Here is a 23,138-nt window from a genome sequence, read left to right on the forward strand (position 1 = left end):
GCAACGGTTACTATGTGGGCGCATGATGTTGCAGACGACCACGTTCAGAAGCCGCCGAGAAAGTCGAAATGCATCGAAAGTCGCCCTAATATTTTTTGGCCTTGGAGTTTTGTTACAGAAAATTTCGGTTTCTTTGACACTACCAATGCGGGTTTCATGCTTTATATTCACAAATCGATTTTGCGATGAGTTGCATAATTTCTTGAACATTATCGTTGGCTTACTTACATTTGAACTGTCTGAATGAATGAATATTAAACTACGTTTCCTTGATATCCGCAGTGGCCTGGACAGCAGCTCAGCGCTGCGCTGCGTCCGCGTTCTCAAATCGCTCGCTGAATCAGGACGCACAGTGGTGTGCTCGATTCACAACCCAAGTGCTCGACTGTTTTCACATTTTGACAACGTGAGTATAAAAAGCTACAAGATTTGTAATTCCTTGCTTGTCTTGACTGCTCACATTCACGCCTGGAGTGATCCGATAATACGACCCAACCCTTATGAAAGCGTGTCCAAATTATTGGCAGTATTCTTTAGGTGATCTTCTGTGAATGATTCTTGCCGCTAGGCATCTCTACACGTCACAAATTAAACCATAACTCGCAGTTTCTGTCGGAAAGTAAAACAGTGGGAGCGATCGCGGATTAGCAGCAGTCACACTGGCAGCGTTTCGCAATGTCGTGTTTGCAGCAAGCTATCGCAGTGCAGTACCAACAATGTACACATTACTACAACTCAGGTATGTAGAGGACCCACGAGACTGGTTGGAAATGAAGTTGTTAGCCACGAGTGATAAAATGAGAAAATACTTTGAGTGAAGAGCATATACACTTGTATAATGTGTGCTAGCACGCTGCAGGATACATTGCTAGATGCAAATATGCGGGACAAAGTTATACCCGGCACTCCCTTGCAATATACATTGGGCCGAACCATTTATTAGGAAGAGAAAAAGTGGGCTATGTGTGCAGCGGAGTAACGGAAGAACTCAGTGCCGTCGTGGTCCACGCTAGCAAACGAAACTGTCGAGTCTACTGTTTAGTGGCACACCGACATTGAGGTTGGCCTACTTAACTTCTAGTTGATGTTTGGCTACGACGGCGTTCAATTGTGTTTTACACATACTATATGATATGCAGCATTTGAGTTTTATAATAGTTAAGCACGGACCTTTTACTGCCGCGTGAATAGCGAGAATACTCAATATTTCCGACTGCAAAAATAAGCTCATATGCAGGAATCCTGCTAGAGAAGCTTTTGTTTTCTAACGTCTTTGTGCAATGTCGCCCTTGAATGGACAGTTATTTAGCCAAACATAGGCTGTATACTAAGCCCACTTGTGAAGAAACAAGTGTTCAGAAGTGTATGGCGAACACCTCTTGATGCAAACGCTCGGTTTGTTGCAATTTGAGGAATTATAAAACTGACTATAAGCAGAAGAAACGAAATAAAACAAAGAACAGCACAACAAGTAAGGACAATCTTTAGCACATTTGGTTTTATAATATTTCGGACGGTGTTTAGAAAATAGCCCCACCCCCCTTTCCCCACTTTCTATTTCCATTGCCAAACGCTAAATTTCTTTGTCCCTGTTCAACCTGCTGCTGGTTGGTCTCGCCGATTCGTTACCGCAAACATTTCAGCTCTCCGTATATGTACATGACATATGCATATGAGCTTTAGGGGCGGCTCGTGTAGAAGTCCGCGCACGAATTCAGAAGGCTTCAACGGCTTCAACGTCAACATACCTAAGAAGGCAAGGCCTGGAGCTTTCCCCTGATAAATGTGCACTCGTTGCTTTTACTCGCAAAGCGATGGCCCCATATGCTTTGCAGATTAATGACCAAACTGTACGATACAGACGAATGCACCGCTTTCTTGGCGTCATAATTGATAGGAACTTGTCTTGTAGCCCTCGCGTCTCGTACATGACAAAGCGTTCGGCCGTCATCGTGGACCTTCTTGCGTTTCTCGGCAGGAAGCTTTGGGGCGCAACAGTACCATCAATGTTGCAACTATATAAAGCACTGTTGTTGATTTTCCTGCTGTGCAGCTCACCTGTACTAGGCAGTAATTGCACTACAAATATCCGCAAACTCCAGAGTGTGCAAGCACAAGCACTCAGAACTTGTCTCGGTCTCCCCAAAACTAGGTCATCGATTGCGACAGTGGCCATTACGGAGACGCTTCTTTGTCAGTCTACATAGATACAGAAATCCTGAGAATACACATTCGACACCTGTCTCGGATTCGCTCACACCATCTTGCTTGCTTGCCAGCAAAGAGGCCACATTGAAATTTTGCCCAAAGTGTCGTAAGACATCAGTCCTACTTGCCATCACAATTTACGCCTGCTGCACGATTATCAGACACATTGTGGTGTCTGCACCGGCTGCAAGTGCAATTGACAATTCCAGGCATCAGAAAGAAAGCTGTAGCGCACTTGCATGTTGCGCAGTTGCAAGCTTTGTGGCAAGCAACTTTGGAACACATTCACAACGTGCAAAGATTATGGCAACAAGTTACACAGATTGTTACGAACGGCCTGCAAGGGTACCGACCTACAAAATATTCCCAGCCAACCGCAGCGGTGGGGGTGGCGATATTCGTAGAACCAGATCTTGGAACGCGCCCGGCCCGCTGCGATGACTCGTTCTGGGAAAACAACAATACGTCGCGTCCCCAAGCGAGCGCTGCCGCTATGACTAAGCGCGGTCGGCGGACCAAGTATTGTTAGTGGATTCGCCGTGGCCGCCACGGCTTGTTAGAAGCGGTGGAAATCCTGGGAGAAGATGTCTGGCAGCCGTCTCAGGGGGCTTAGAAGTCATGGATAGACACAGCGGCCATTGTCTGCGGGGTCAACACTGGGATGAAGAGGCGCCCGCTCGGGGCAAGCAGCAAGTCTCCGCGAACCCACTCACCTCAGCGTGGTCAGTGAAACCTGCGCGGAAGTGTGTGTAACCCTCCCTCTTAAAGGCGGGTCGGCTACGATGACTTTGAACACTCCGAGTTTGTAGCAGGTTGAACGGCCGTTTTTTTCTCACCTAGGGATCTAGGGAGGACAGAGTGTTTATAAGCAGCTGTTGCGCGGCTGCTGAGAGTGTATTCTTCTTTCAATCATGTTAGACTGATGAAATGTAACGTTCTCATGTAGATACTGTAAATAAATCCCATATTCCTCGTTCTCGATGAGAAGCAGTCCTTCCCGTTAACAACGTCCTCAGCGTGGATAAGTTGGACGAGGGCAATGGCCAGCTACAATCTATTTCATGCCCGACTCCAAACATTACAACTGGATGCCAGCGGTGAGATGTTCCTACAACTCTGACAAAATGGATCGGTAAAACTCAACAGCTCAGCTGCTGCAGTCATCATCCCGGCAAAATAAGAAGAAATCAAAGTAAAAACTTCATGTCTGACCACATCGACGGGTGCTGAACTTGCGGCATTCCGTGTTGCACTTGTTTTTATTAATTTGGAACCACTACAACAATGGACAGTCCTTAGTGACTACAAGGCAGCCCTTCAGTGCATAAAAAGCCCAATGCGCCACGAACCCAATGAAGAACTGGCCTCAGAAATTCGATACATGTATCATCGCAGCCATGACAAGGGACACAACATAATCTTTCAATGGCTTCCAGGACATCGCAGCATCAGCGGGAATGTCCACGCCGTCGAAGATCCCCGATCTGCACATGCAAGTGGTCAACGTGTATTGATTCCGCTTTCGGCTGCAGCTGGGCTGCGATTGATGTCCCGTGAATGTACTTTGCCTCCGTGGGACTCGAACGTTTTCAACTGGTGTCGTTTGCGTTGGTTGTCTCCGGACATGCGGACGCACCTACCACCTAGGTATAGACCATGCTGTACCGTCTGTGGCTAGGCGTTGTATTTACGAACTCGTATGCTTTCCTTATTCGAATGACCAACAGCCCCATGTGCACCACATGCAGCCTCGATGAGACGCTCGCTCACAGTATCTGTGTCCGCCCGCGATATAGTGTCCAAAGACAAGTGCAGTGCAGAGTACTGGACCAGTTGGACAATCGTCCACTATGAGAACTCAAAGCTTTAGGTCAGTACTGCCGCTGAACATCCGCGCTGAAGGCCTTACTCGCGTTATTAAGGTTCCTGCGTTTTACGGAGCTTCACGAAAGACTTTAAGTACGCCGCCCCCTACCGCTCTGCTGCGTATGCGGTTTGTTCGTGCTCGTCTCTATTTTTCTCTATCGCCCCTTCCGCTCTCTTTCTCTTCTTTATCCCCCTTCACCCCTCCCTCCGTGCAGGGTAGCCAACCGGAACTGCCTCTGGTTAACCTCCCTACCTTTCTATGCATCATTCTCTCTCTCTCTCTCTCTCTCTCTCTCTATTTGACCGTTTGACCCGTTCAGCTTTACATGCTTTCGAGAGGAAGGTGCATCTACAGCGGCTCAGTAGAGCAGCTACTCCCATTCTTGGAGTCTCAGGACATCCACTGCCCGTTATTCAACAGCCCATCCGATTTCAGTGAGTGAATTTTGTTTATTGATTCATAATGTTTTGCGCCCTGAAGCTACACAGGGGCCCTACGACAGATGCTATAGTGGACAGCTCCACATTCATCTTGTCCCTCAGGATTTAAGCGATCTCAACGCTTGGCACACACGATGTTTCGCGTTCCGCCTCCATCCAAGTGTGGTTGCGTGACCGGCAATCGAACCGGCGGCCTCGCGCTAAGTAGCAGAACGCCATAGCCACTGAGCCACAGTTTGCGTCTTTCTGGATTTCGCGAAGTTTACGCTCCTATAGCATTCGGAATGAAAAGTAAGCCTATAAGGGGTATTCATGCCACGAAGTCTCAAGCTTTGAACTTTGCGTGATATATCATTTGATAGGTCCACCGGCGCATGCGCCACCTCCCCACGGTACTGTATGGTAACTAGAAGAGTAGGTGTGTCGACCGCCTCGCCTGGAGCGTAGTTCCGCATCATGACGCAAGAGTGGTGCTGCGCTCTGTACAACGGTTCTCAGCGGCGCATGTTGTCTGATACTTGCGGTGGATGGCGCGCAACAAATAAGTCACACGCAGTGAAAAACTGCTATGTGCTGCCATCAATTTGTGAAATGAGGGGATGCAAGGCTCTATTATTGCGTGTTTGCAAGTTGCTAAAATACGTTGAAGCTTCTAGACGAAAAGGTGAGCGGTATGCATGGTTAGCGAACCTCATCTCCGATGGGGAATAAGCGGAGTCCACACCATGTATTGGCGCTAGAGAAGATTATTGGCGCTAGAGACGATTAACAAGCACACTTATTTCGTCGCTCTAAACTATAAATCTCGGGGGCCGAAAACAGGATTGTTCTCAGCGCTGGCAAGAGCGGCAGCGGATACCACTTGTGGGTAAAAGACGCTTTTAGGAACAGCTCCTCAAGCCTGATTTCACCCACGTTGCCGACAAAGAACGTTTACCAAATATGCAATAATACAGCGCTTCCGCTCATCTGTTTAATATGATACCCTAGAAAATAAGAACACACGCTATTTGGGATGGTGAAGGCACAAAGTGATAATGGCTGCAAACCCCTGGACAGATCAGAGCAACAAGTTGCGAATGAACCCTGCATGTGCAAATTACGACGTCAAGATTTTTTGTGCCGGCGCTTGCGGAACTTGCCATCACGTACGTGCTATATCGTGCTCAGTCACTGGATCTGGAAGTGGAAGGTTTCATGGCGGCTGCATTTTCTCTTTGAGCAAAATTAGGTTCGAACGTCACCATCAATGAAGTTCCATTGTAAGCGTGCGAATTTCTGTACAAGGAACCGACGGCTGCACTCCATGTCTCTGCAGGAAAGTTTGCTTGTTGTTGAAATATACGAAATATTGCCTGCTACGGCATAACGACTGTAAGGATATATTGCTAAGCTTTAGGAAACACGAACGACAAGACTTACACAGGAGCTGTAAGTTCAGCAGAAAGTGCAACATCCTTGCTCGAAAGGGAGTTTTTACCCGCCGTGATGGCTCTGTGGTTATGGTGTTAGGCTGCAGAGTACGAGGTCACAGGATTGAATCGCGGCCATGGTGGCCACATTTCGATGGGGGCGAAATGCGAAAACACCGGTGTACTTAGATTTAGGTGCAGGGTAAAGAATCCCAGTTGGTCCAAATTTCCGAAGTCCTCCACTACGGCGTGCCACATAATCAGAAAGTGGTTTTGGCACGTAAAACCTCATAATGTTTTTTTATGTATTCCGGAGTGCCCCACTACGGCATCTCTCGTAGCTAGCCCCTGTGCTTCTCGACGTTGAATCATATTTATTTGATTTATACGATACTTAGCTAGCCAAACCTACGAAAAGCTACTCACCAGTTCATAGCTTAAACTTAAAACCGGTAAAGATGTATGGCTGGGTTCTTGCATAGAAGCTAAAAAAATACTTCCAGCGCTTTGTGTTTTTGCAACAATAGCGCAATTGCCTATAAAGTTTTGCTGGAACTTCACAGAATGGTATGTAAGCATATATCGGAGCTCAAATCAGAGGCAACGATGTCCTCGAAGACGCCTTTTGTCTTCCCTGTTTAAGGATAGCGACGCGCGCAGTAGAACCGTTCTACTGACTGCAGCGCCGTTTTTTTGTCATGATGCGGATAAGTGGTGAACTAACGCTCGGTCGCCACACCTACTCCTCTAGCCACCATAACGGTGCCGTAGTAGGCAAGCGTGAAGATAAATGTTTTAACATTCTGTCATCGTGTACTGTGCTCGAGCGTTGAAGTAGGTGAACGGTGCACTGAAGCATTAGGCTTTTCGAGCGTTCCACCTTGTCAACGCATCGCCGACGCTAATGCTGTGGCGCCATCTGCTAGGTGGAAATCAGACCACTTTACCGACTCGGTGTGTGTGTGAAAACCTTTATTGTAATGAGGTCCGGAGCTTCGACTTCTCAAGCCAAGGCGGGCCGCTCCCACGTTGGCACTGTCAGGCCAAGCCTTTCAGCGACATCATGGGCCCTCTGGACTGCCCTTAGTTGGTCCTGAAACAATGGGCTTTGAATCCTTTTCTTCCACTGTGTCCATTCTTCAACGAGGTTGGGGAGAGTCGCGGGACACCCCGCCAGCATATGTCTGATTCCAATGATGCCATTGCAATCATTGCAGTCCATCTTAATCTCCCTCTCTGGATATATTTTATTAATGGTGTACGGCGTGGGATATGTACCCGTTTGTAATAAGCGCAGTGAGACTGCCTGAGCCCTGTTCAGTTTTGCATGTGGTAATGGGAATTGTCTGCGTCCTAAATAGTAATGTTTGGTAACGTCATTGTATGTTATTAAATGATCTCTAGATTCCCTGGCTTGATGGTGAACGGCTCAGTTGTGACAGTCACGGTTAGCAAGTCCTCGTGCCAAGTCATGAGCAACCTCATTGAGGTTTATCCGAGTCTCGTGCACTTTCCCCATATGCGCAGGAAACCATCGGATTTCAGTTGTCATAATCCCCATGTTTTCGAAAAGTTTAGCTGCAACTCCAGCTACGTAGCCTTTATCAAAACACTTTACAGCGGATTTCGAATCACTGTAAATGCAGGCCCACTTATTACTCCTGATGGCTAGAGCAATTGCCGCTTGTTCCGCCACCATGGGGTCCTTGGTAAAAATAGTGAGATCGTCTTGCACCTTCCCTTGATAATTTGATACAATAGCCGTATATGCTTCTTTACCTTTCACCCAGGCAGCATCAACTATAGCTGCCAGTTGGTTCTGCTGCTCTATTTACTGCAAGAGTGCTTTAGCTCTTGCCTTTCTCCTTTCGACATTATATTCTGGATGCATGTTTCTGGGGAGAGGGTTGGTTCTGATCTTGTTCCTAACTTCACTCCTTAATTATACTTCAGCCTCTATTGGGCTCCTTGATGTATTCAGTTCTGCACCTATTGCCTGAAATATGTTCCTGCCAGCTCGCGACTTTGTCAATCTTTTGTCTTGAGCTAGCTGTTGGGCCTCCGCGATTTATTCCATTGTGTTGTGCACCCCTAGACTCATGAGTTTGTCAGTTGCAGCGTTACTGGGTATCCCTAGGGCTATTTTAACGAGCTTCCTGAGCATCACATTAAGTTTGTTAAGTTCTGCCTGCTTCCATTGGAATAATCCAGCCACATAAGTGAAGTGACAGAGAGCAAAGGCGTGTATTAGCCTCAAAGCGCTGTCATCTCCTAAGCCTCTGTGTCTATTGGTAATTCTCCTTAGTAACCTAATGACTTCATCTGTTTTATTTGAGATATGTTGTATTGTTCTATAGTTAGCTTTGTTTCCGTCTATGTGATACCCAAGAACCTTGATTTTTTCAACTAGCCGGATTGCGGATCCTTCATGAGTGCATAAGCACACTCTTGGCTCATCTTCCGGAATGTAACCTCTTGGATTACAACCTTTTCTGCGATGTTTAGTGACTAAGAGTTCTGATTTGGCTGCCGAGCATTTCAACCCCGTGTCTTTCAGTGAGTTCTCTACAACATATAAACTTTCTTGTAATCTGGTCTCTGTCTGTCCTACATTGCCCTTGGCACTCCATATGGTTATGTCGTCGCCATATATCACATAATGTATACCCTCAATTTTCTCCAGATTTCTTGCAACTTTGGACATTGCTAAATTGAATAGCATGGGTGAGAGCACAGCCCCTTGTGGAGTGCCCTTATTTCCCAAATTCTTAGCTTCTGATTTAAGCCCATCCAGCATGAGTTGTGCAGTTCTATTTCTAAGAAAGTCCTTAATCATGTTAAAAAGACTCTTACCTAAACCCATCTTTGAGAAAACGTCAAGCCTTGCCTTATGTTTTATACGATCAAAAGCTTTTTCCACATCCAATCCCCAAAGAGCTTTCGTATGCGCTGGGCAGGCCTGTATAAGTTGATGTTTGATCAGCAGCATAGCATCCTGAGTTGACAGCCCTGGACGAAAGCCGATCAAGTTGTATGGGAGGATGTCGTTCTGCTCAACGTATTTCGTGAGTCGATTTAGGATGACATGTTCCATAGCTTTGCCTAGACATGACGTTAAGGAAATAGGACGGAGGTTGTCTAGAGTGAGTTGTTTGCCTGGCTTTGGTATGAGGATAGTATTGGCCACCCTCCATTCCTCTGAGTATACCCCTTTTCTCCAACATTCATTGAAGTGTTCAGTTAGATAAGATATTGATTCATCATCTAGGTTTCTTAATATCTTGTTAGTTATGTCAGGTCCAGCCGCCGATCTACCATTAAGACTGTGAAGAGCCGCCCTCACTTCACTCTCAGTGAAGTCCCGGTCAAGTTCTTCACAAATGCCTCCCGTATACTCGCGGCTCTCGTCTCCTTCGTTTGGTTGTTTAAGTGGGAGATATTTGGCTGTGAGACTATCCATGATATCCCTCTCTGCTTTATCTTGGCTTTCCTGATGATCCAATTTAGCTATACCTGTTCTCTTGCATGTCCTTGTTACATTCTCGTTGAGCAAGTGCTTGAGGAGGTTCCAGCTACCTCCATGTTTGAGTCTACCATCAGCTGAATTACAGATCTCATCCTACTGTTGGTTCACGAGGGTCTTCGAATGATCATCAATTTCTCTTAATTGCGCTATTTTTTCCTTAACCTTCTGTTAAGTCTCTGCGTTTTCCATCTCTGTAATATAGCCTGTTTGGCCTCAATCAGATCTGCCAGCCTGCTGTCCATAGCCTCAACATTTGCCTCTGTCCTGATTTCCTTAGTGGCCTCCGTGACGTCCTCTCTGAGCTGGATTACCCATGTCTGAAGGGACTCCTGCTCAGCATCTAGAGGCCCCACTTTCCTTCTGTTCGCCCTAATTTTTCTGAACTGATCCCAATCAGTGAATTTGAAGATTCTAGTTTCCTGTCTCGGTATGCGTATGGTTATGCGTATGATGTAATGATCGCTTCCGAGATCCAAGTTTGAATTTTCCCAATTGGCTTCTCTTGAATTGTTTACAAAAGTAAAATCTGGCGTGGAGTCCCTGCTTGTGGACGTGCCACAGCGGGTGGGATACGCCGGATCAGTAATCATAACACCAGATCCATGGCAAGACTCCATAGCTCCTCTCCCTTCTTTGTGTTCCAAGTGTATCCCCATGTGTGATAGCGAGCATTAAAGTCCCCTCCAATAATGAGCGGGGAGTTTTTGGCAACCGAAAGCACCTTGTTGAAGAGTGCCCTAAACCTCTGTCTCATGTCGTTAGGACTGCTGTAAATATTCAAGCAGAAAATGCTTTGCGTCTTACCTCTGTTCCTTTTAAGTATTATCTCAACTAGAATAAATTCAAATCTGCAATCTCTAAGGTGAATATCATGCTGTATGGCAACTTTTTGTCAATGAGGGTCGCCAACCCCCTCCCCATTTTTTTTTGTCTCTACTTTGTACCCAGTGAACATAATTTCGTCCGCTAAGGTTTCCTGCAGCATAATTACCTTTGACCTGGCCTCAGATGACCTGATCACCAGTTGCAGTGCTGCTTTTTTTGTGTTGGAACCCACGACAATTCCATTGCCACACGTTAAATCCATGATTACTGTCCATTGTTATTAGGTGAGGCTGCCTTTCTATTACCTGCTATTTTCCTCTTTGTGATGGTCCCCGACAATACAGGAATGGACTTTATACTATCCGCCTCCGATGGCAGATACTCATCGTCGTCATCCCCTCACGCCTCTATTTTCCCAAGTCTTTTCTCCGCCGTTAGCCTCCATTTCCACAATTTGTCCACTTTGTGGTTGGTCGTTTCCACTGTCTCTCTTATCGCTGTAATTGCCTCTTTTATTTTACTGAGGGCTGAGAAGACTGAATAATCCTTGGAACTCACAGCTCTCTCTTTAGGGGCAGGGGAGCTGGATTCCCCTGGATCGTTCGTTGCTTTTGCTTACAGGTCTATCTATCTCTACTCTAGCAGGGCTTGACTGCTCTTTTTTACGAAGCTCTACTACCTGCCTGGTCAATTCTTCATTAGCTTTTCTTAAAAAAGTTACTTCTTTAATTAATTGCTCTATTCTGGCATCATCATCATCACCCACAGCCGCCGAGGCGCCTCCAGCAACCCTCGCCATACCTTTGACTTTGTCAGCCCAGGTGGTTCCTGGCGTCGTCTTCTCGCCAGGTATTGAGTCCCTTTGCACGAAGTGCACCTGCGCTTCCCTTGACTTGGAGCACCTTCTCTCTCTGGATAGCGAGCGATGCCTGTATCTGGTGCGACTCCTGGAGCGTGAGTGCTCCCTGTCCTCGGGGTGATGGTTGGGCGCCAGCTGCTGCACCTCAGACTGCGCTCTTGTTGACGACCGAGTCCTGTTGCACTCTCTTCGACGGAGTCGTACGACGTAAGGGACTTGAAATCTTTTCTTACAAAACTTGTCGCAGGTAGGGTGATTGCCTTCACAAAATTCACACCTAGGTGCACACATGTTCATCTCCTGGGTTGCGAGTTCCACAACCCCTGCACTGAACAAAGTCAGGTGTTGGACACACATCAGAGCGGTGCCCGACCCTTCCGCAGGTGAAGCAGACGTCGAATTGCTTCCTGTAAAGGTAGCATCTCACTAGTATGGATCCATACCTGACACAATTGGGCCCTTTGAGTTCATCGAAAAGTCCAATGACCGATGCCGACGTCTTGATGCGCTTAGCAGCCAGCGCAAGCGGGTTCAAGTCATGCACGATATTTCTTGTTATCATAGCTTGGGAGTTTCTGATGTCCACTCTTCGGATGACGCCTTCGCATGTGGCATGTGGTGCCGCTTCGTATGCATTTACCTCGTATTCCGCTTCCTTAATGTTGAAAGACTTGATTCTAACGTACTTCGCAGCATGTTCGGGCTTAGGTGTGCTGACTACGATGATATTTTGAGTGAAGTTTGGGCAGACAACATCTTCACGGGCCTCGTCTTCCGTAACGCCGGACGCCTCGATGACTGCAGAACCAATCGTGGTGGTGCTCACCTTGTTCAAACTGAGCCCTTCTCGAGGCCGTATAATGATCTTTCTGTGCTCCTCAGGTAGTTGAGGCATCGTCGAAGCTTTGATAACCCGATTCTTAACCATTCCACCGACGGCGGTGTTCTTGACGCCATGCTCTCGCTGATTGCGTGGCAATGTGCTCTCCTCATCCACAGCCTTTGTGCTAGCTCGTGATCTTCGGCCAGCCACTATTTGCCAGCCGAAGTCGTCCTGAGCGTTGTTTCTTTCATTTCCAGAAAAATCTTCATCTTCCATTCTTGTATCCGCCATGCCTGCGGGCAGGTGGGCTTACTAGGCCCAACAAAGGCCCTACTCCTCACTAAGCTTAGCTCCGCTAAGCTCAACTCGGCGTCTAGGAGCAGAAAAGGTTCCGTAAAATTGTCAAAATACGAGCCCCACCTCGAATCTTGGAGTCAGTCGATTCGCCGTCGCTTCGTGGATCCAGTGGTATGCTTCTTTTCGTTGTACTCTGAAAATTGGCGAGCGGAGCATGCAAAAAATACGGAGCCGATGCTTCCACGTCTCTACCGACTCGGGGCCGCAACTTTATTACTAAGTAGACCTAAGTTAAAACAAATAAGTGATCTCAATACTAACGCCACAACATGTTTTGCCCACAGCGTAAAAGGGCACTAAACGATGCTTGATTTTAACATATCTTTTGTTGTGGTCACAATGGAGAGGAAGTAATAGGGATAATTAAGATTTAAACGCGCCACCAGGGTACAAACCTTATCGTGACGTAATCGCGGTAACCTTCGGTAGATGCCCTAGAAGTCAGTTGTTTAGGAGACGCATGCGCAATACGCCTAACGCATCACGTACCATAATAACGCATCACGCATTAAGGAATGCTAAAGCACTCAAATTATTTTTACCGTTCCGTCACGAAAAAGGAACGTATTAGGTTTCCGACGTACAGGTGGCGGTAGCTATGCTTGTTCTTGTTGCTCATATTAGTCCGTGTTACTCGTGCTATAAGCTGCATGCAGGAAATGTACGAAAGGTGAAGCTGTTAGTCTGGTAACTACACAGAGAAGACATAATTATCAGCCTGAACGATGCATAAAATAAAAGGCATAACTGACTGGCAATGAAGTTGACTGTCGATTGAAATTTTGTTTTTAGTTTCTTGTGCATTCTTCAGTTACAGAGATAGCTTCTGGCGAACACGGAGAATTGACAACCAAGTTATCGGGCTTCTTTATTCCTGATGATTGTTCCATACTTAAGGAAAACTGGCATGATTCGTTGCCTCTAACCAGCTACGGTGGACGAATAATGAGCGTTAAGGTAAGCATCTAAGAAGTTGAATGCGTCTAACGCGCATGCCTAGCTGTTTACAAGGGCGCTTATTGCGTTGTGAAAATCTGGACTACAATTGCCAATTCACAACTGGCCGGAAGCAAGGTCAGATTTATCGGCGCTCACTACGTCTGTTGGAGTGCACGAATGTTCTTCAACAAAGGAAAAAAAAATGAAGTCACAGCTTCATAGGGGCGTTTTAAGATGTAAAGTAATGTGATAACGCATATATAGTCGTAAGACAGTAACGAAATTGATGGCATCGCATAGGTAACCCCTATTTGTTAGATGCTCACACGTCTAAGTTTATCAATAGTGAAAAAGATGAAACTTTTGCAAACGCAGCACTAATAAAGATTAGTCATATCGTCGTTGAGCCGCCAAGAGCGCGCATTCGCGACCTTTCGCGGCTACCATCGCACCATTTAGCCGGTTTGCCTGCGCGAAGACCACAGGCTACATTCTATGGTATTGTGACGAGACGCCATGACTTGATACCATCTGTCTTCAAGCCTGCGAAATTCCCAACATCGACATTGTGGTCTCTCCGGCAAATCCATGTATGGTTCTTCGTTCCTGCTATTGTTAAGAAGGCAGGGTTGTCACCGCTAGCTCTGAAGCAGTTGCTTTTGACTCTCCTAAACGAGTCTTATATTCATCGCAGACACATTTATACACTCTAAGAACAGTTTACACCCTTTGGCGTGCCCCCTTCTGCCACAAAACGATAATCGTCATCTGCCTTGATGCGTTTCCTTTCTTTAACGCTGAGAGCCCGGAACTTTCCAGTAACGAACGGCACGCGCTTTATCAGCATAGAACAGTTTACACCCTTTGGAGTTCCCCTGCTGATGACGCGCGTGCCGTTCGTTACTGGAAAGTTCCGGGCTCGCAGCGTTAAAGAAAGGAAACGCATCAAGGCAGATGACGATTATCGTTGTGTGGCAGAAGGGGCACGCCAAAGGGTGTAAACTGTTCTTAGAGTGTATGGATGGTTCCACCAATTACAACAGCTCTACCGGCGCAATGGTTGTTCAATCGGACGCCGTCTCGTTGCAAGTTAAATAATTTCGCAATACGCCATCCAGAGCAGCAGAACTTGAGGCTCTTTAAGGTGCACTGAATTACGTGTTCCAGGAGCCGCCAAGTCGGTGGGCTATTTTCTGCGATTTGAAAGCAGGCCAACAAGCTCTGGAGTTTGCCCTACGTCATAAGTTACAAGAGCAGCTAGTGTGTGAAATAAGGTACGCTCATCACCATGCGCTCGAGAAAGGACACGACGTTGTATTTGAATGGCTGCCGAGCCACTGCAGACAGCACACATGAAGCTGCGCGTTCGGCTAATCAAAAACATCAGCGGGTGCCTCTACCACTCTCATGAACAGACGCTGAGTGGCAACTTCAATCACTTGCTCGCCACAGCACATTTCTACGATGAAATTCACTGGGTTTTACCAACTCAGGCTTACACTCTCTCGACTCCAACTTGCGACTCCGTATGCCGCTTGAACTCTCCCGGTGCGAAACATCGTTATTTCATCGCATGTGGTCAGGCTTCGCATTTACCAAAGCCTATTCATGTCTAATAAGGATGGCAACAGTGAAGCGTGCTACTTGTGCGGGTGCGATGAGACTCTATAGCAATTTCTGTGTCACTACCCATCCGTTGACACTCAACGACGTACGCCAAAAGCTGAACTAAACCGACTAGATAACAGTGCGCTCTTGGAAGAATATATCCTTGCACTATGGCCTATGCATTCTTGCATGCAAAAGGCCACAAAAGCCCTTCTGCACTTCTTGAAGGCTACTGAACTGTACGAAAGCTTGTGAGAGTGGACATTCCTCGCTGACTAATTCCTTTAATGACTGACTATTACTCTTCTCCTCTTTCCTTCTTATCCAATTTCGCCCTTTCTTCCTGCACAAGTGTAGGGTAGGCATCCGGGCACGTTCTTCGTTGCCTTCCCTACGCTTCCCTCTTCTTTTCTCTCTCGCTAAGGTTTGCTTTCCACATATTTGATCTGTGCTGGAATGTTCCTATCTTCAATAGGAGAGGGAGGAAGTCAAACAACAACATGAAGTACAAGTGAGGTACTGCCAGCAGTTCAAGACTCTCCTAAAAAGGAGCTTCCTCTGCGTAATGAGAAACAAGGTACGTTAGTAACTCTAAAATTAGTTGTGGGTAATGGATACTCTTGTTTTTGAAAGTAACCGGCGCTCATTCCAGTACTGTTGGTAGTACATTGGCTGTGTGTATAATTCACTGACCGAATTCGTGCAATCCAGCAGTAGGCAATTTATGTTTGTTACAGATACCTATTTGGACTACACTGAATAAATTTTTGACAGACGTTTCCTTATTTATAGACCAATAGACATGCCATAGACACGGAACGGAATGGGCAGAAACCATGGTCGAAGTGCGGGAGCTCGGTTTCATACTTGTTGTTTGCTGATATCAGATGGAACCTTCGGCGTGCCTGCCGCACAGACATCATTGGGCCGCTAGAACACAAATAATCTTATCTTGAACATGATGTTTATTGAATTAGGAGACCTCAGACATAATTTCTTCGATTTGTGACAGTTTTCACATTGATGCTCTTATCCTCTAGTTAGTAGGGATTTTTTTCGGCACCGTCCTCAAGGGGAGGGAAAAAACACCTTCAGCGTCTAATAAATAAATAAATAAATAAATAAATAAATAAAAACCTTCAGTGATTGAAGCGAAAAGTGCACACATTGTTTCGTACCACGCACACAACATACAGCTCATCATTCGTTTCAGTAAAGAAAAGGCACAAAACAAGCATCGAAACCACATCATTGATGATAAGGCGCTACTGATAACAGTGAAAAGCACGTAGCACTTCCCGCATACTTTTCCCGGTAATGATTACTGCTGCACAAGCTGACGCGGTGACGGCAGCTTGCGATGTGGGGAGTGACGTCACTAGCCTGTCATATATAAAAGAGCCAGCCTAGCATTTCATTGTTGTTGCAGCACCGCTATGAGTAGCAAACGCACAGTTCGGAATCCCGAGGAGCAGCGTGAATACGAGGAGCGGCATAGGGAGAAGAAACGGCAGTACACTAACGGCGGGGTGCTGCCGCTGGTCGTATTGCTGTGGAATTCCAGCAGAGCGCTAGTCCGCATGTCCACATTCTCCTGTGACGGAATAATGTGTCGGAGGAGGAATTGAGCAATAAGGCATTGCATGCATACCTCCGCAGTTGTAGTGATGGTTTTCAACAGCTTAGCTGGACATCCACTTTCGCATGGCCGCGATGGCGAGTGAACTCCTTTCGTAACGAGACCGGCAGCATTCTGTATTTTGCCATTTTTCTGCTTTATTTTTTTAGATCTGTCATATTTTTTCCTTCGTTCCCTTTCCCTCAACTGCACATATGCTCTCAAACACAACAACAACAACAACAACAACAACAACAACAACAACAACAACAACAACAACAACAACAACAACAACAACAACAACAACAACAACAACAACAACAACAACAACAACAACAACAACAACAACAATTGTTATTATTAGCAGTATTATTAGTATTATTCACCTTGAGCGTTCGATCACTATCGATAAATTCACTTGCTCTGTTAGAGTGTCATTTTCTGCGTACCGGAGCGCCATTTGTACATTTACGAATGTCACTGTGTACTCCCAAGCGCAGGCCACTTTCGGCATGCGCCTGACGGTCAGCCTGTTCTTCGGCCTTCTGCTCTCCATAATGTTCTACGACTTGGGCAACCGGGCAGCGCTAGTGCGCGAAACCATCACAATGTACGTCGTGGCGATGCTGATGCTGCTCTTCGCATACTGCGGCACGACTTCCATAACATGTAAGCATCGCTTACGCACACGGCAGTCGGCTGTCAGAACGCCTGGGCGCTCCGCGAATGGCCTTTGTAGAAAGAACCAGAATTAGTGGAATTTAACCACGAGTGCTGGATTTGAGCCCCCAGGTGACAAACTTTAACATGCCGCTAATAATATTATTAAAGCATCATAGCTCAAGCTCATTACTTGCGATAAAACTAAGCGCAGAAGCAACCTGACGTCTCATATGAAATTTGAGTTTGATGAGAGCCAGTTATTTACAGCCTATAATAAATACATTTTCCTCGCAGCATTTGCAATCACTTTCGTAAGACTAGACAAAAAGGACAAATGACGCTGAGAGACACAACACGGGCGCAGACTCAAAAATGAAATTTTATTGGGAAAGAACATCGGCTGTCTACAATATACATGATTATTTGTCACAATAAAGATTCCGTTGTTGGTCACTGCCTGAGTTATGTCTTTCGCCGTCCTTGCTTTTTGTCTATAGTCTGACGAAAATGTACAAATTCACTCAGTTCTCTATGCTTCCGCATTAGTAACCGCGTTTTAACTTCCACGCGTCGCAATATTTCTATATAGTGCGATGCCTAAGGCTTGCTTTGCTTGCGTGCTTCTGTATTTAATTTCGTACTACGCGAGTGTTAGATGTTGTTTGTGCATAATCATTTTGTTACTGCAATTAAGAACTCATCTTCTATAAGGCGCTTACTAATCAAATTTTGCGTGTGTCCATTGATGGTAAGATACTAATTCAGATAACCTAACCAAATTCACTGCCAATTACTTTTACTCTCTATTGTGCTAACTAAATATACGAAAATGGCAGTGAAGTTTTAGACAAATAAATTGTTGAATATTTTACCTGGTGCACAAAAATCTTATAATAGTTTATATTGTCTCCTAAACGGTATCTTCACAAATAGTTTAAATTGTCTCCTAAATGTTTTTTGTTATCATTACTTATTGGCCCAATGTTGCTAGTTGTTCGTGCTATCTTTGTTTCTGACTTTTCCGTTGAATTACAAGTGTTTTGTTTGAATCGTTGTTATTGTATAACATTATCACGTTTAAGCATCTTGTTTCTGAGTTGCTTAGGCTGTTTAGATTTGTTGGCTTAATTAATCTTTAGAGGGTTTGTTTAGTTTATATTGTAATTGCTCAGGGTATAGGTGCAATCTCAGATGCCAACCAGTATAACATAATGTAGAAAACTTTCAGCATTGTGATTTCAATCTTTCTGTGACGAGTCATTCTTTAATCTTTCATTTCCAATTGTTGAGGAGAGATGAATGGTATTTTAGTACATGGGCGTACAAACCACGCAGATCGCAGGAGGTGTAGCAGATTATATTCGGTGTAAGGAAAATTTTTAACGTTTCCTTTTCTTTCAGTTCCTCTGGAGATCGATGTTCTGCTAAGGGAGCAGAGAAACTGCTGGTACTGCCCAAGTTTGTATTTTGTGACACGAATACTTTCGGACGTGCCGTTAACGGTACGTACTGCTGTGACTATAAGAATCTCGTTATCATGGAACTGGTATACATTCTTCACATCTGACAGAGGGCGGAGTCAGAGCAGTTTCAGGAAAAAAAAAAAAAGGGGGGGGGGGGGAAGGCTAGGGCTCATTAGAACAAACAGTGGACCAGGGGTAAGGTAGAAGCGTGCACTTTCCAAGCACAGTCAAAAACAAACAGTGATGTCATCCCCCTAGAGACGATGATTAATTGAGCATAATCCTGACTAGAGATATAAAATTTCATGAAATATTGAGGGGCATGAAAAAAACTTTGTTCTTTCATGTTTCTTTCATAAAAGTACGAAAAATAAAAAGAGCGATGGCACACAAAGCTATGAAAAACCCGACACGGTTATTTCTTTAACACTGGAAAGAATATAGTTTTGACGTTATTTTAATTAGGGGGTTTTAAGTGTCAAAACCACTTTCTGATTATGAGGCACGTCGTAGCGGAGAACTCCGAAAATTTTGACCTCCTGGCGTTCTGTAACGTGCACCTAAATCTAAGTACACGGCTGTTTTCGCATTCCGCCCACATTGGAATGCTGCTGCCGTGGCCGGGATTTGATCCCGCGACCTCGTGCTCAGCAGCCCAACATCATAGCCACTGAGCAACCACGGCGGGTTTCACGTCATTGCATCATAAAAGTCCCAGCACGGCTTGAATCTTAAAAATCTATGCATGATTTCACCTTAAAGCGTCGACACCAACATTTATATCAATCTGTGTCTGATTCATTTTCGCTTGACGCGTCAACGCTCCGCTGTGCAGCAGACGAAGCCTTCCGCACATTGAGGTTCGAGTGCACGTACACAAGTTTTTGCACGCGATCCCTTGCGAGTCTATTGCGTAGCTTGGTGCGCACATTTCCAAACTCGGACCAGTTTATTTCACATGCCGCAGAAGAAGGGAGGATCTGCAGTACGCAACAGGCGAGAGGGCTCAAGATTTGGTTGAAATTCGTTGCCACCACTTCGATGAATCCGGATCAAATTTCCTATTTCAATTAAGCATGGTCGCTGCTATGCGGTCGAACAATCATAATCGAGTTAGTGTAGCCACAGGTTTAGCTAGGTCGGCATGAGGGTGCCGACCGTCTTTCAACAAGAATGATTTAGATAAGTCAAAGTAATCGCATCACCGTAGAAGAATCCCACGGGGAAGCTCTGCTTTTTTTTTTTTCAATTTTATCCTAGTTAAAAAAATGCTGTTATTTTTTTCTGAAATTATCGATATTTTATTCAACTGCTTAAATCTCTAATCCAGACACAGGGAACAATCTACCTTGGCCAATGCTGCAGCGGTTATTTTCAAAGGTTATACGGCGGACGTAAGCAGTCCGCCGTATACACGGCTATATTGTGCAGGTAACGAGTTAACAGCATGTCTGCTTAATTGAAGGAATGTGGAATGTGGGATGATAAGAACATTGAACGCTTTGACATCTTTGTCTTAGATGTAGTGAGTGAGCATCGCCGGTATATATCTAGGCTGTATCGCACACACACTCACGCACGCTACCTCTCTCTCACACGCACACAACGCACACAACGCGCGCGCACACACACACACACACACACACACACACACACACACACACACACACACACACACACACACACACACACACACACACACACACACACACACACACACACACACGCACACGCACACACACACACACACACACACATGCACGCAGGCACGCAGGCACGCAACCACCACCACCCCACACACACATGTGCGCGAGGGCTTTGATCACATAAAATTTAGTAAAGTGTTTTTTAATAAAAGTGAGGCTTCAGCTTAGGCTGAGCACTATGTGCTCACGGAATGTGCTAATAACCTTCAGGCTACTGCAAGTTTGTGTGCAGTATCGAGCCAGAACTCACATGAAGGCTACCACAATGTCTCCCATGGCATCTGGAGACCCTCTATGACCGTCTTCCACTAAGAGTACACGAACAGTCTTCTTTTTCGCAATGACCAGATTACAACTCTTTGTTGTGACAAATGCGGTGCCGTGAAGTCTCTAGACCACATCTTCCTTGAGTGCCCAGCTTTCAGAGACGAGCAACAAAGGTGTCAAATGAACATGGACAAGCTCGAACAAGGCCCCATAACTTAGACACGGATGCTGGGCACTTGGCCTTGCTCATCTATACAGCGCAAAGCCCTGAACTTCTTGTTTCAATATATCAATCATTAGGTACGCTCTCTAAAGAGTGTTAGATCTGATTGGGGATACTAGTGAGCAAATAAATGAAGATCTAGAGGAGAGGCTACAGGAAATAAACTTTTGCATTTCTCTAGACGTTTTAGCTCATTCGCTGCTTTAGAAGCGAAGGTCGATGAATTATTCCTGACGGTGGGCTTGAATGAAGACAAACGGGCCGGTATATTAAGCAGGGTGCAGTTTGTGTTGATAATAAAACCTTATAATTCTGTTAAGAAACAAAACAGTTCGTAGTTCAGGCTGTGGATAATTCGGCAAACTATAATAAAATACAATGAATAGGTACTATCAATAAGTCCAGCAGCTACTTACTTTGTGCTATTTGCCTGCCAACAAAAAATAGCGTAAGTGTGGAAAAAACTGAATTGTTTTGTGTACATCCTACACTGCCGATTTTCAGGTTCTGTGCGAGATCTGTTGATTTCCTTGCACATCGATTATATTCCTGCCTTTTACCACTTTCTATTGTGTCTAAAGCAACAAAAGGTTTTGTAATTTTTGACTCTACTCTAAACACATTTTGGCAGATTGCTGGTCCCGTGCTCATGATGACTATTGTACACTGGATGACGTCTCAGCCTATGGAGTTCTGGCGCCTTGCCCTCGTCATACTTTTTTCCATCCAATTTGCTTCTACGAGTGAAAGCATTGGTTACGTCTCGTCCGCTCCGTTCAGCCTTGAGGTAACCATTTTGAACCAGAAGCACAAGATATTGTGGCGGTGTTTGCACCATAACATGTATTTAGTTTTATGAAGTTGTATCACAAGCTATAGAGTGTACAAACTTGTAAAACACCGTTATGAAATTGGGGACGTTGTATATAACGAGTTTTCGATGTATCCAAAGGAAATCTTTTCACTAAGCGTGACATTGAAACTGTGCTTACATTTGGCAGGCGTGACACAAGAGAGTGGCCAATGTGCTCACCTAAACTAAGCTTGCGAAAAGTGGCTTCAAATGACGTTTTGGAAACGTTTCACACTGAAGAACACAGGCCTATGAAGCGTCTTTACCATTCCGTACAAATTTTCGCGCATATCGCAAACGAGAAATAGTCTCCTCAAATGGCACAACCTCAACATTATGGGGTTAAAAGTGAGTTTCGAAAGTTCAAACACAGTTTTTCTAAGCTGAAAGGTATGTTCAAGCGTGGTTCTACACCCGTCGTGTTTTCTTCTGATGAGGCAAGAGCATTTTGCTCGAGTGACATGAGTCAATGAAAAAACCTGGTCTGAAAACCTTACAAAAGGGAAGCTTCGTCGTGTCTTGTTTCGTACCATGCATTGGTGCAGTGATAAAGTTGGTAGGAATTGTTAAGTAGCCGGATATTTCTATCTTGTTAAGTGTTTTCTACAATGTAACCATATGGCCTCGCTTTTTACAGGTTGCCACGCTAGTTGGACTTCCCGCTGCGACTCCGGCCTTCTTGTTTTGCGGCTACTTTGTGCATCCTCGATATCTGTTCCCGGCCATCAGGTGGCTCACGTACACCTCGCACTTGTACTACGTTCTCCGTGGCATCATGGTCGCCTTGTACGGTGGTGGACGCGGCGAGCTGAAGTGTGACGAACGGGACGCCGACGTGCTTTGTGTGCCCGTCGAGGGTGAGGCGGTGCTAGACATGATGGATTCGAAGGACGTGGACCTGCTTGCTTACTCGTTGGTGGTGTTGGCTATAGACATCTTCTTGAAAATTGTCGCTTTCGCTCTTCTTAAGTGGCGATTACGGCGCAAGAAGTGAGCCCTGTTTCACTGTAGTAAAAACTTGAGTGTTACTGGGCCTTCGACAAATTAAAATATGTGCCCAAGAAAAAGAAATACTTCGGTTCTCTATGTTACGGCGGAGAATGGTGCCCTAGGCCTCGTGCTGTGGTGCCTTGTTATGCAGCAATATTTCCTTCGTGATGAAGTATTGCGAGTGTTAAAGGGGCGCAGTGTTGTTCAGAATGGAAGCGAAAAATCCTATGTGAGCCACCTGGAAACCTATCGGCTAGCTGGAGGATGAGTCGTTCCTTAAGTTGAAATTGACTATGACTTCACCAAGTATTTCACGCATATGTACATACGTGGCGGACTTCCTTGGAATTACAAAAGAGATGTGTTTTTCCATACGCTTAAAGAGTTGCACTGATTCCTCCTGAAGTCTATAAGAGATAGAGAATCTGCCGCACGCTGCCTTTGTTATCAGATCAATCACTCCAACCAGTAGGTATACTTATAAAACGCGA

The 23,138-nt window shown here is 45.5% G+C and overlaps 1 protein-coding gene across 2 annotated transcripts in view; it reads left to right on the forward strand.

Moving 5' to 3' along the window:
• Nucleotides 1–22,724, forward strand: part of LOC142582608 (ATP-binding cassette sub-family G member 1-like) — a 37,992-nt gene extending 15,268 nt beyond the window's left edge. For both annotated transcript variants that reach the window (XM_075692496.1, XM_075692495.1), the window contains 8 exons: nucleotides 283–406; nucleotides 4,395–4,509; nucleotides 13,129–13,274; nucleotides 15,340–15,441; nucleotides 16,983–17,151; nucleotides 18,547–18,647; nucleotides 21,436–21,591; nucleotides 22,295–22,724. In XM_075692496.1, coding sequence (XP_075548611.1) covers nucleotides 283–406; nucleotides 4,395–4,509; nucleotides 13,129–13,274; nucleotides 15,340–15,441; nucleotides 16,983–17,151; nucleotides 18,547–18,647; nucleotides 21,436–21,591; nucleotides 22,295–22,651 — 1,270 coding nt within the window. In that variant the 3' untranslated portion in view covers nucleotides 22,652–22,724. The remainder of the gene's footprint in view (nucleotides 1–282; nucleotides 407–4,394; nucleotides 4,510–13,128; nucleotides 13,275–15,339; nucleotides 15,442–16,982; nucleotides 17,152–18,546; nucleotides 18,648–21,435; nucleotides 21,592–22,294) is intronic.
• The last annotated feature ends 414 nt before the right edge of the window (nucleotides 22,725–23,138 follow it).

The sequence above is a fragment of the Dermacentor variabilis genome, chromosome 5 (genome assembly GCF_050947875.1).
Source record: "Dermacentor variabilis isolate Ectoservices chromosome 5, ASM5094787v1, whole genome shotgun sequence".
NCBI lineage: Eukaryota > Metazoa > Arthropoda > Arachnida > Ixodida > Ixodidae > Dermacentor > Dermacentor variabilis.